At 41.4% G+C, this 10,944-nt stretch overlaps 1 protein-coding gene across 3 annotated transcripts in view; it reads right to left on the bottom strand.

Moving 5' to 3' along the window:
• neil3 (nei-like DNA glycosylase 3) overlaps positions 1–7,296 on the bottom strand; it is a 43,321-nt gene extending 36,025 nt beyond the window's left edge. For 2 of the 3 annotated variants that reach the window (XM_034182111.1, XM_034182113.1), the window contains exons 1-4: positions 7,096–7,296; positions 6,889–6,998; positions 4,568–4,702; positions 3,950–4,163 (exon numbers count right to left, since the gene is read on the bottom strand). In XM_034182111.1, coding sequence (XP_034038002.1) covers positions 3,950–4,163; positions 4,568–4,702; positions 6,889–6,998; positions 7,096–7,200 — 564 coding nt within the window. In that variant the 5' untranslated portion in view covers positions 7,201–7,296. The remainder of the gene's footprint in view (positions 1–3,949; positions 4,164–4,567; positions 4,703–6,888; positions 6,999–7,095) is intronic. The other variant, XM_034182114.1, reaches the window with a different exon arrangement.
• Positions 7,297–10,944: the final 3,648 nt, after the last annotated feature.

Genomic DNA, 10,944 nt, shown 5'->3' with positions numbered 1-10,944 from the left:
GGACATGGCTGTGGGTAACAGCATTAAAGGATTTAAAGGACACAAACATGAACCACTTGTAGGTCCTCATAATGTTAATACAACCCTCATATAGTGACACCTGGGGGCTCATTAGTGAAGAAGAAGCTCATAAAGATTCAGTGGTCCCAGAAGAAGGGGCCATATGTGTTAGATTAATGTTTTGGTGCATTGCGCTATGCTGTTTTACCCCATCTAATAATTTGTAAGGGGGCTGGGGCTATTAGCAGAGCTGAACCTCTGCTAATAGCAGGGTAATGCATGTACTTCTGCTCCAAAGTGTCTCCTACTCATACTGGATTGATCACACCAAAATTACACTTTCCCTCCAAAGTACCATGCACACTTTATAAGCCATGTGAGATATTCTATCTGAGGCATTTATTCATGCTTTACTTGCCAGAAATGTCCAAAACAAGCAGCAGTGGACACCAGACCTACATTTTGGAAATGATGAACTGAAACATACTAATTGACTAGGGATCGGCAATATGACCTAGAATTAGTATCATGGTATTATTCACTTATTGCGCTGTGACGGTATTATATTACAGCATTACTAGGTTTTCATGATATGACCCCTTTAATAAGTATCCATTTTTGAGCAAAAGTTTAACCAGGACTGTTTTGCTTCAAAGTTAAAACCTGTGTGGGGGAAATGGTGACTGGTTTATATGCCTAAAAGGTCTGTGGCTCTGTTCATTAACCCTCTGGTGTCTTTGCTATTTTTAGGCGTTTTTGACTACTTTTCGATTTTCCCTTCATAATTTACCTTAAAAAAAAAACTGTTTACCTGGTCTTCTTTGGTGCCATTGTTTTCAGCACAACCTCACCTGTGTGACTTTACAGTTTTTCTTTCATTCTGACATACTGCATTAAAACAGTGACCCAATATTCACCCCATAACCTAAAATTTGAATAAGAAAAAAGTAACTTTTTTTTTTTACTCTGAAAACCAGGAATGTTTAACAAACCATTTTCATAACTAAGAATGTAAATATAATTTGTACATTTAAAATATATATGTAAAAATGTAGCATAAACCAAGTTATATACAATTCACATTGAAATGGAGGAAATGCTTCAGGTGTTTTTTGTGGCTATTTACATTTATAAGATGCCACACAAATTATATTTGTACCACTCAGAAAAACAGTTCCTGTCCAATGCACATCAGAAGCCCCCGGAATTTGCACAGATATTCCACCTCAATATCCATGTGTATATTTCCCTAATTCCTTGTTTTGCAGCATTTTTTTTATTGGTGTTGGTACAGACTGTCCTGACTGTGTTCGTGGCCCAAAAAAAAAAAAAAAAGAAAAAAAAAAAGGTGTTTTGGACTTTTTTTTTGGGGGGGGGGGGTGCTCTACCTGAACCGCCCCTGGAGCCTGCTCACTGCTGGGGCAGTGTGTGTCTCCACCCTGTTGTGTTCTAGGATTCGGCTCTGGAGCAGAAGCTCACGAGTCCGATCCACTGTGGTGATCTGTGTGCACATATCGGTGGATCCACCTGCTCTGGTTCGTCCAGACCAGAACAATAAAGTCCACTTCATCACCAGATTGATCAGGCTCTGGTTCAGACTCTGTTGTTGCTTTTCACTCCACATGAAACCACTTTTCTTCTCTCAGCAAGCAAATTATGTGGATTGGGGATCATTGTTTATTTCGTAATATATTTTACACCAGTGATAAAGAAAAATTTGTGTAGTTTTTTACTTGTTTGCTGTCGCAGACAGAGAGACACAGAAGAAAAGTCCCGTTTGCAAAATGCGCGCACGCACACACACACACGCACGTACGCACGCACCCACGTGGGGTCTGTGTGTTGTCATCAAACCCACGTGGAGTTGGTGATTTTGATTAGGTAGTTCCTGAGTTTTCCACCAATGGTAACACCACTCTCTCCTGCTGCAGTTGAGGGAGTTGTATTTTTTTCCAGCCCTCTCGCTCCCTCCAGCTGAATAAGGAATTGAGTTGTTTTTGCTGCGGGTGTCTGTAAAACGCACAGCAAACATAAGACTACGGTACTATCCCCCAAAAAACTTGTGTAAATTGTTAATCATAATTCAAGTTATACTTGGCCTATTAACAAAATTTAAAAAGTGGTGTGGAGGTTGAATTCCACACACATTCAAACAGACACTCAAAGTGGAGTGGATTGTGTGCTAAGTCCACTTAATTAGGTCATGTGACTTTTTATGCGGTGGCGCGTCAATCAACTCCAGAGGGTTAATGACAGTTAAGACTTAAATGAGTCAGCAGTACAAAAAGGCCACTGGTTCAGTTTATAAGTTTCCATTGCGCACATAACTGGTGCACAGGTGTGCATGCATGCTAAAAATCTAGCTGTGTGGCAGAAAACCGAGAAAAGTGCTTCGCCAGAGAAAAGCAATGACAGCTTGCAGGAAAAACACTTCCATGTTTTCTGCTGCACTGCATTTACAGCACACACATGCACCTGAGCACCAGTAATGCGCACGTTTAATTATTTTATGCCTACAGGAAAAGTATTTTAACAAGTTTTGACTCACCAGAACATGGGTGGGGGGCACCAACCACCTGCCTGTGGCTCTGTTCACAGCAGCTGTGATCAGAGCTGTTTATTGATCTCAAAATTAATTAATATTTAGCATTATTTTTCATTACTGTGTCTGTTATAGCCCCACGTGTGTTCTGTATAATCACGGTGTTGCTGGAATTGTGTGCACTGTCACAGCAGTGATGACTATGGCACCGGTGTACTGCCCACTCCCAATTTTAAGGAACATTTTAGCTCAAAACCACACAGGCTGGGTGTGGGGGGTGAAGTGTCTGTTTTGGCAACAATCATACAAAAATCCTTTCTGTGGGATTGTGTAGATTTGTGTTTGTGTTATTTCCACTGTAAAACCTGCTGTTTGAACCATTATCTCTCTCATGTACCCCACTGCCTGCATACACAGCTTGACCTTCTCCCGCCGTCTTTTTCAAGGCTAAATTTATACAAAATCCTTTCAGTGGGGTTTTGTATGTGTATGTTTGTATGTTATTGAAGTTTCAGAACATTTTGCTCTTCTTTCCGCTGCTCCCGTTACGGGTCGCTAAAGCAGATCATCCGTCTCTATCTCCCCTGTCCTCTGCATCTTACTCTGTCACACCAACCACCTCCCTGTCCTCCGTCACATCCATAAACTTCCTCTTTAGCCTTTTTTTCTTCTTATGCTTGGCAGCTCCAACCTCAGCATCCTTCTCCCACTATGACCCAGGCCCCTCCAGCACATGTCCAAACCTTCTCAATCTTGCCTCACTGACCTCGTCTCTAAACCCTCCGACACATGCTGTCCCTCTGATATGCTCATTCCTAATCCTGTCCAACCCCATTACCCCCCCCCCCAAATAAATAAATAAATCACCATTTTCAGCTCTGCCACCTCCAGCTCCACCTCCAGTAGTTTTGTTTGCACCACCAACCAAGTCAAAGTAATATGACTTAATGAAGACAATGCTCATAAGGGAGGACAGTGGAGGTGTGGATTATGATGCAGGTTTGGTTCGAGAAGTTTGCATTCACTGATTCCTGCTGTGAAAAGTTGCTGCCGACTTGATTTCATGCCAATTTAAATTCATTTTCATTAAATTAGCAGCATTAATTATCCCATGATTCAATTAGTCACAAATATTAATCAGTTGAATGTGTGAAAATAATCACTGCAGCCACAGAACACTTAAATTGAATTTGCTAATTTACTGTATTACTTCAAACTGCATCAAACAGAGGGTGCGTTTGTGCTGCAATGCGCTTATTTGTGGGGTTTCCTTTGTCCAATTCACTCTAATCATTGCAGTTCACTCTTCAATAGCATACAGGCCTTAACTATTTCTGTGAGGGACGCCTTCAAGTCTGACCACCTTTTCCTTCATTTGCTGAACACAATCCATTATGTGTTCCGTACCTTCACGGCTGGGTGGAGGCCAGAGTCAAACAGGGCCTCATTTTTAATGATGTTGCCGACTCCAGGCATGACGACCTGATCGAGAAGAACGTCACAGAGCATCCTGAAATTTTGTCTCTTCACAGCCTCCTCAACGCAGGAGAAGCTGAACCTCGAGGAGCAGACATCCAGACTCTCCAGAGCCCTTACCCTCTGCTCACAGTCCTCCGTTACCCTGCAAACAAACACTTTTTAAAGGCTGGCTGATTTTACAAAATGTATGGCTGCTATTACTGCAACTGTACGAAAAGGTCAAACGGTGCACTGGTGAGGTCACAGATTTCAACATTGTGTCATATGTTCTGTTTTGTGCTGTGTATCATGAGGCTGAAGACCAGAGGTGAACTGTTCAGACAGTCAAATAAATATCTGTCTGGACAGTGAATATATCACAACCCTAAAGCCAATGATCAGGGCAAAAGTCAATGATCACGGCAAATGTCACAATGCGGTTTTTCCTGTAGCTACTGTCTGTGTACATACACCAGTGTTAATCATACATCATACTCTGAGACTACAATCTCAAGGTGAACCCCCACCCCCTAATATCTATCTAAGTTAAGCTTGTGTCCTCGTTACCTTATTTCCACTGTGCTGTCAAAGAAACAAACAATGTCGTTAGTCAGGTGAATTTCCAGCGCTGGAGAGGAGTCGTTCTTTTCCCTCTTCCCTGTCTGGTTTATACGCATCGACCCATTCATACCAAAGTGGACTCTAAAGGATGTAGGAATGAAAGACAAATTTCACTTAAAGGCAGCACAAGTCAATTCATATTAGACTTGACAACATAAGGACAGAACGGTGGCTTGGTGGCTTTATAACAGAAATGTCACCGGCTGCATCCCACCAACCGCGTCGTGTGTTCATGTACAGCCAAGCGACCCACTGAAGTGCCCTTTTGCAGAGCACTGACATGTCTATCTGCTAGCTCACAGCAAATCAGGTAAAAGGCAGCAAGTACAGCGCATCCGGAAAGTATTCACAGTGCTTCACTTCTTCCACATTTTATGTTACAGCCTTATTCTAAAATTCAATAAATTCATATTTTCCCTCAAAACTCTACTCACAAAACCCCATGATGACAACACAATTTTTTTTTAATTTTTGCATATTTATTAAAGATAAAAACGAATAAATCACATCTACATATGTATTCATAGCCTTTGCTCAATACTTTGTTGATTCACCTTTGGCAGCAATTATGTTTGCTGCCAAAGGTGCAAAGAGCATCAGGACCCACCCATGTTCTGGTGAGTTAAAAGTTATTAAAATACTTTTCCTGTAGGCATAAAGTAATTAAACGTGTGCATTACTGGTGCACAGGTGTGTGTGTGTGTGTGCTGTAAATGCTGTGCAGCAGAAAACATGGAAGTGCTTTTCCTGCAAGCTGTCATTGCTTTCCTCCTGTTAAGACAGCATCAGGTCTTTTTGAATATGATGCCATAAGCTTGGTGCACCTATGGGCAGTTTTGCCCATTCCTCTTTGCAACACTCTCAAGCTCCATCAGCTTGGATGGAAAGCGTTGGTGCACAGACATTTTCAGGTCTCTCCAGAGATGTTCAATCGGACTCAAGGTCTGGGCTCTGGCTGGGCCACTTAAGGCCATTCAGCTGTCCTGAAGCCACTCCTTTGATATCTTTCCACCAGTCCGGGTCTGTACAGCACGGTATGGTACAAGGTTTCAGGCTAAGAAACTCACCCGGAGCAGACAAACACAGAGGGACGTCTTTGCAAATACTGCATTTCTTCAGCCATGACAAAGAATTAAAGTATTTTCAGATATCATAATCTTTCCATAATCTTTCTTTCCATAATCAGGACCCTTTAAGTTGATACATTTTCCTCAGGCTGTGAAAATGAATCTGACTGAATCTGATCGTTATATTTACTTTATATTGTGTGAATGGTTTTAACATCTGAAAGAGTCTGAACTGTTCACATGAGGACTGCAGCTTTTGCTTTAGCTGCTAAGGCAATCGATGCACAGCAGTGGGTTAGCACCTCCCTTTTGTAACTGGTCCATAATTTTGGGACCACAGCCAAAGGGTGCTGAAAAAACGCTACTGTACGGGTCGGTTTTGGTAACCGTGCTTAAATCTGGAAAAATGTGGAAATGTACAAAATAGTGTGTGGCCGCCTAGCATATGTGGCCGCCTCGAGAAAAAGCACTGCAGCCAGACTTAATTTGTGTGGCTGCTCTGAGCACTTTAAGTTAAAAATTCCTCAACTTTTCAGAAAGACACTGTGACATCACTGCAGCACCTTTTCATGCAACCAGACAGAGCAAAACATGCCATGAATGGGAGGTTTATTTTTGCCATTTCTGCCTACAGGCAGCTGATTTGTCACACCAAACCACAAAAACTCAAAACCCATCTGTAACAACAGATTGGACAGATGACATACTCCTGCTGATAGTGAGTGCTTTTTATTGCTGTACATTATAAGATAGTTGTTCATTGTAGTCATAGAAACAAATCCAACATGCACAATTTTTCATTTTTATGAGAACACTGAGACAAGATGCTGTGGTTCTGGGTGCCCTCTCAGCACTTTTCTGTCACAAACAACAACAAAACAAAAATGCTCTATTATATTGCATTTCTACCAGAGAGCTACACCAAACATTGGTAATCGGTCTCCCTGATTACTTATAACCACTATTTATCTTATTAAAAAACAAATAAACAAACAAGCATATCCTCAATAATCAAACCCTAATTAAGAGTATCAATATTTTAGCATGCTTTGGGGACTGCATTCATATCTCTATTGGCTTGTGGACGGCAAACTAGCTATATCATTCTCGAAAGACGGAATTAATTATTTAACAAAGGCAAAGCCATTAAAAGCTGATTAAAGTTTGGAGCACAGCAGCTTAGTGAGTAGTGACCATCACCTCAAAGCTCTGGGACCAAAGTACATGAAGAGCTCCTTCCCCAAGGTTTCAACTCCAGTGTAATGGCCACCATTAAAAAGGCAGAAAGCATTTTTCCCCGAGCTGTTTTTCTGTGAACGCATAATCGAGTTAGTGTGCAAAAAACAGCAGATCTTTGCCAGCTAATCTGGGAGGCTAACAGACAGAGACAGACATATGCTAACCTACGTTAGCTGCTGTCAAGGTGCCTCGAATCTCTTTTACTTTCTGTCCTTTCTGGACTCTCCGACGAATTTTCTCTCCATTTAATTTGCACCCCGGTCCTTCAACCATTGTCTGATTATGGGCCGTTTTTAAATGTCGTATAAAGTAAAATGTCCAGCAGGCTGCAGCTTGCAAACACTGTAGCTAAAAGCTAAAAAATGACACTCACTGCTGTTTTCCTTATTCAGCTCGCGCCACAGGATTCAACTGAGCGCATGCGCAGTTTGAACCAGGAAATGATAGAAAAATAATGTACACAAATTTATTGTAACATTTTATTGATTTGTTTTAGTAATATTGAGCAATTGGATTCCATTTCAATCAAAACTGCTTTATGTTTTGTTTGTTTGTTTTTTGTTAATAGTCAGTTCATTTTCTAAGACAGACAGCTAACTACAACTGACTACAGGAAGGACAAACAAGTATAAAAAAATATATCAAAGGCACCATGCACTGAATGGTGAAGATGCTCATTTTCAGCATTTTAAATAGATTAGTATCCACTCTTTATATTCTGGATGCAAATTCTTCGCCACAGTGTGACGTTCAGTTATCACTGACTGGGTGACGGCAGTTCTTTGTGCATTCCGCTTGAGGGTGCTGTTGCACCATTCTTGGCCTTGCAGCCGACACACACACACACATCTGTGATATAATATTTTCTTAAATTTTACGCTAATTATAACATCAACCATCACGCCGACAGACAGTTAGATAGAATGATGATAGGTAGACTTATTAAAGGGGAAGGTGTATGTAAATGTAGAATGGATGAAAAGAAATGATGAATTTTTGCATCTATGAACATGGAGGTTAATTGCAGTTTGACAAGTGTTTGTGATATTTGTTGGAGGGGTCATGGATCAAGGAAAGAACTTTGTTGGTGCACATCCAACAAAGTGGAGAATGAAAGAATTTTCATGTCTCTTTTTTTATCAGGTCCAGTATCTAAGTTCTTCAGGCGTCCCCCTTTTTATGCTTGGGGTCGACACAGCAGATCTGATATGCTGATTTGGCACAAGTTTTACACCGGATGTCCTTTGTGATGCAACTCCACAATAGATGGAGAACAGGCACAAGTGGTCTTGAACTGGAAACGTGCTTTTAAAGCAAATGCACTGACACTTGGCCATGCCCAGCATTCTTGCCTTATGATTTCATAAAGTCTTTCAAGGTCAAAGAAAATCCAGATATTCTTATCTATGATCTCGCAGACAATGAAGCTGAAAGCTAAAATGCTGGATGGGAATCTGGGCCCTACGGCTCACATCGTAAAACTTTTTTTTTTTTTTTTGAAATTAGTGTCAAATGTCAATACAATTGTTTAAAATAGTAAGTGAAAAAAATATTTTCACTCTTTGGATCACAAACAGTCATGCATATATAGTCACATCACACAAATGTTTATGATCATGTCCTTGACTCGTCTCCCAATGTCCACCCACGATCATCCCCACAAACCACCATGTGTCCTTTTGGACAAGTACACGCCACACCTTGACCACGACCATTCAACATCTCCCTTATAGCTGAGGAGAAAAAAAATACACAGGAATTAGACTTTGCTTCATTATCAAAAGATTTTCTGCATGGTTTGGTTGTGTAATTGCAATAACTTGTTTACGCTGCACTTTTACCATCCAGAAAGCCTTCTGTGGGTCCAGATAAAAACAGATAAGAGTTCATGCTCTCCAGCCAAGTGTAGTGCAATGCCCTGTATGAAAAAGGCAGCACTCAGCAGTAACGTGTATTAAAATCTGTAGCCGCGCTCTCTCTCACACACCGGCTGTAGGGGAGGTGAAGCGCTTGAAGCTGGGTCTCATCCAAGGAATTACAGCGTAATTCAATCCATGTTGCTAAAAACTGGATTTGTGGCTTCTTGCTGTGCTCTCTTGCCTCTGGTCCTGGAGTGTCCCGGATCAATGCAAAAAAAAAAAAAAATACTGTCCTCTGTGTATCTCCAGACTTCTGCTTCCTCAACAGAATGAGACGTACTGAAGATTTAAGGCCAAACCTGAGGCTGAAAAGTGCCAATGATTTATTAGGATTCGGCTTGGAGCTTAAACGATTAGTCTATTAATCAACTACTTGGATAAATTTTTAATCATATATGGGGGAAAATGCTAAGTTTGAACTTTTCAAGTTTGTAAAGTGTAAGAATTAGCTAATTTTCTCTTCTAGTCATGCTAAACTACTGTAGTATGTGTGATGTAACCGTCACTGCCCTCATCCTTCAGTGTGTTTTACTTTGGGATAGATGTTAAGTAATACATCCACTAGAGGGCCCTCCACAGGGTCAAACATATTGACGGATGGTGGAAGAGGGTGTAATAATGCATCTGCTGGAAAAATAGTTGGCAACAAGTGCCCACAAAATGAGTCGTATTCTTTGGCCTAGGGTTGTATCTTACTTGAACTTTTGACTACACTGCTCATGATTTGCTCCATTGCATCTGTATCCATAATGCTGCATTTACACATAACAACAACAAGTCACAAATGTCACATTCACATGTATACATTCTTGGCTGCTGATCACGAATGTGATGATTTCAGACAGAGGTGTCAGGTGTCCTCAGGAACTGCTGCAACCTGTTACCATGTGTTGCTGGCAAATTATCAGGAACCATTATGCACAGTCAAGAATAATGTTTCACGTTGTTGCGCATAACAGCACATCGTTAAGTTCTGTCACATTGTGAATGAGGTGAATTGTCTCCACACACACACCCATATTCATCCTACCATCAGCGCCTGAACAATTCAGATCGCTCCAGTTTGCTCCTAAAAATCCACAGCAGAAGAACTTTGTGACTGTATGCTTAGTTGGGCTCTGTGCCATGGAGTGGCACAGAGAGGAGGAGGAGATGGAGAGAGCCAGATGTGTGGCTCCATGCAGCTCTCATCTTGCTCGTTTTCCCAAACATCAGGCACATCAGCAGGTGGAACACCTGCAGGAGTGCGCTGATTGGAACAAGACTTTTAGCCGACTTGGCGTCACTGTCCTTCTTCAGCATACTGCAGCAATGAAACTGAATATGGTGCAGCAGGGTTTAATTGCATGCACGTCAGAGAAGAACGCTGTCACGCTCTATTAAGGATCACCACTAATCAAGATGGATCAACATGCTCGGTTGTGACCTCCATGACCTGAGCAAAATGAGGGTGGTGCGTGACATTTGTGGAAGATTATTTTGATGGCCAAAAACATGCTCCACGAAAATCACGAATATCATGCACCTACACGCACTGTTAAGAAACCTATTCAGATGCGTTAAGTCACATCAAGAAAGTCAGGAATGTGCCAAGAATGACACAAATATGACATTTGTAACGTGTCCTGCATATGTGTAAACGCAGCATTAATGTCAGAAAACATGCACAGTTATGGACAAAATTAGTGCAGATCTTTCTCCATTGACATCTGAGGATAAATGAGTCTTAAGAAATGTAAAATAGACAGCACGAAAGATTCCTAAATAGGCTCTGAATCCGATTTGCCCTATTGAGATATCCCATTATCCCTTGAACCCCAGAGAGTCGCAGCAGTCTAAATAGTCTGAGAACTGGCCTGAATTAGGCTAGATACCATTTAGGAGTAGGAATGAACACTCCTAAATGACCAATAGGAGAGCAGTGCTCGTGCCACACCAAAGTGAGGCTGACTCAGCGTGGATGCCAACCGATCACAGGCAAGGAGAGAGAGAGATAGGTTTCCAGCCTAATTCAGGCTGGTTGTCGGGCTACAGTCTAAACAACATAGAGAAACCACATGACAACATTTGTAAATGAATATTAGACTACCAAAAATGT

Source organism: Thalassophryne amazonica, chromosome 11 (assembly GCF_902500255.1).
Source record: "Thalassophryne amazonica chromosome 11, fThaAma1.1, whole genome shotgun sequence".
Taxonomy (NCBI): domain Eukaryota; kingdom Metazoa; phylum Chordata; class Actinopteri; order Batrachoidiformes; family Batrachoididae; genus Thalassophryne; species Thalassophryne amazonica.
This window is presented reverse-complemented; position numbering and strand designations above follow the sequence as displayed.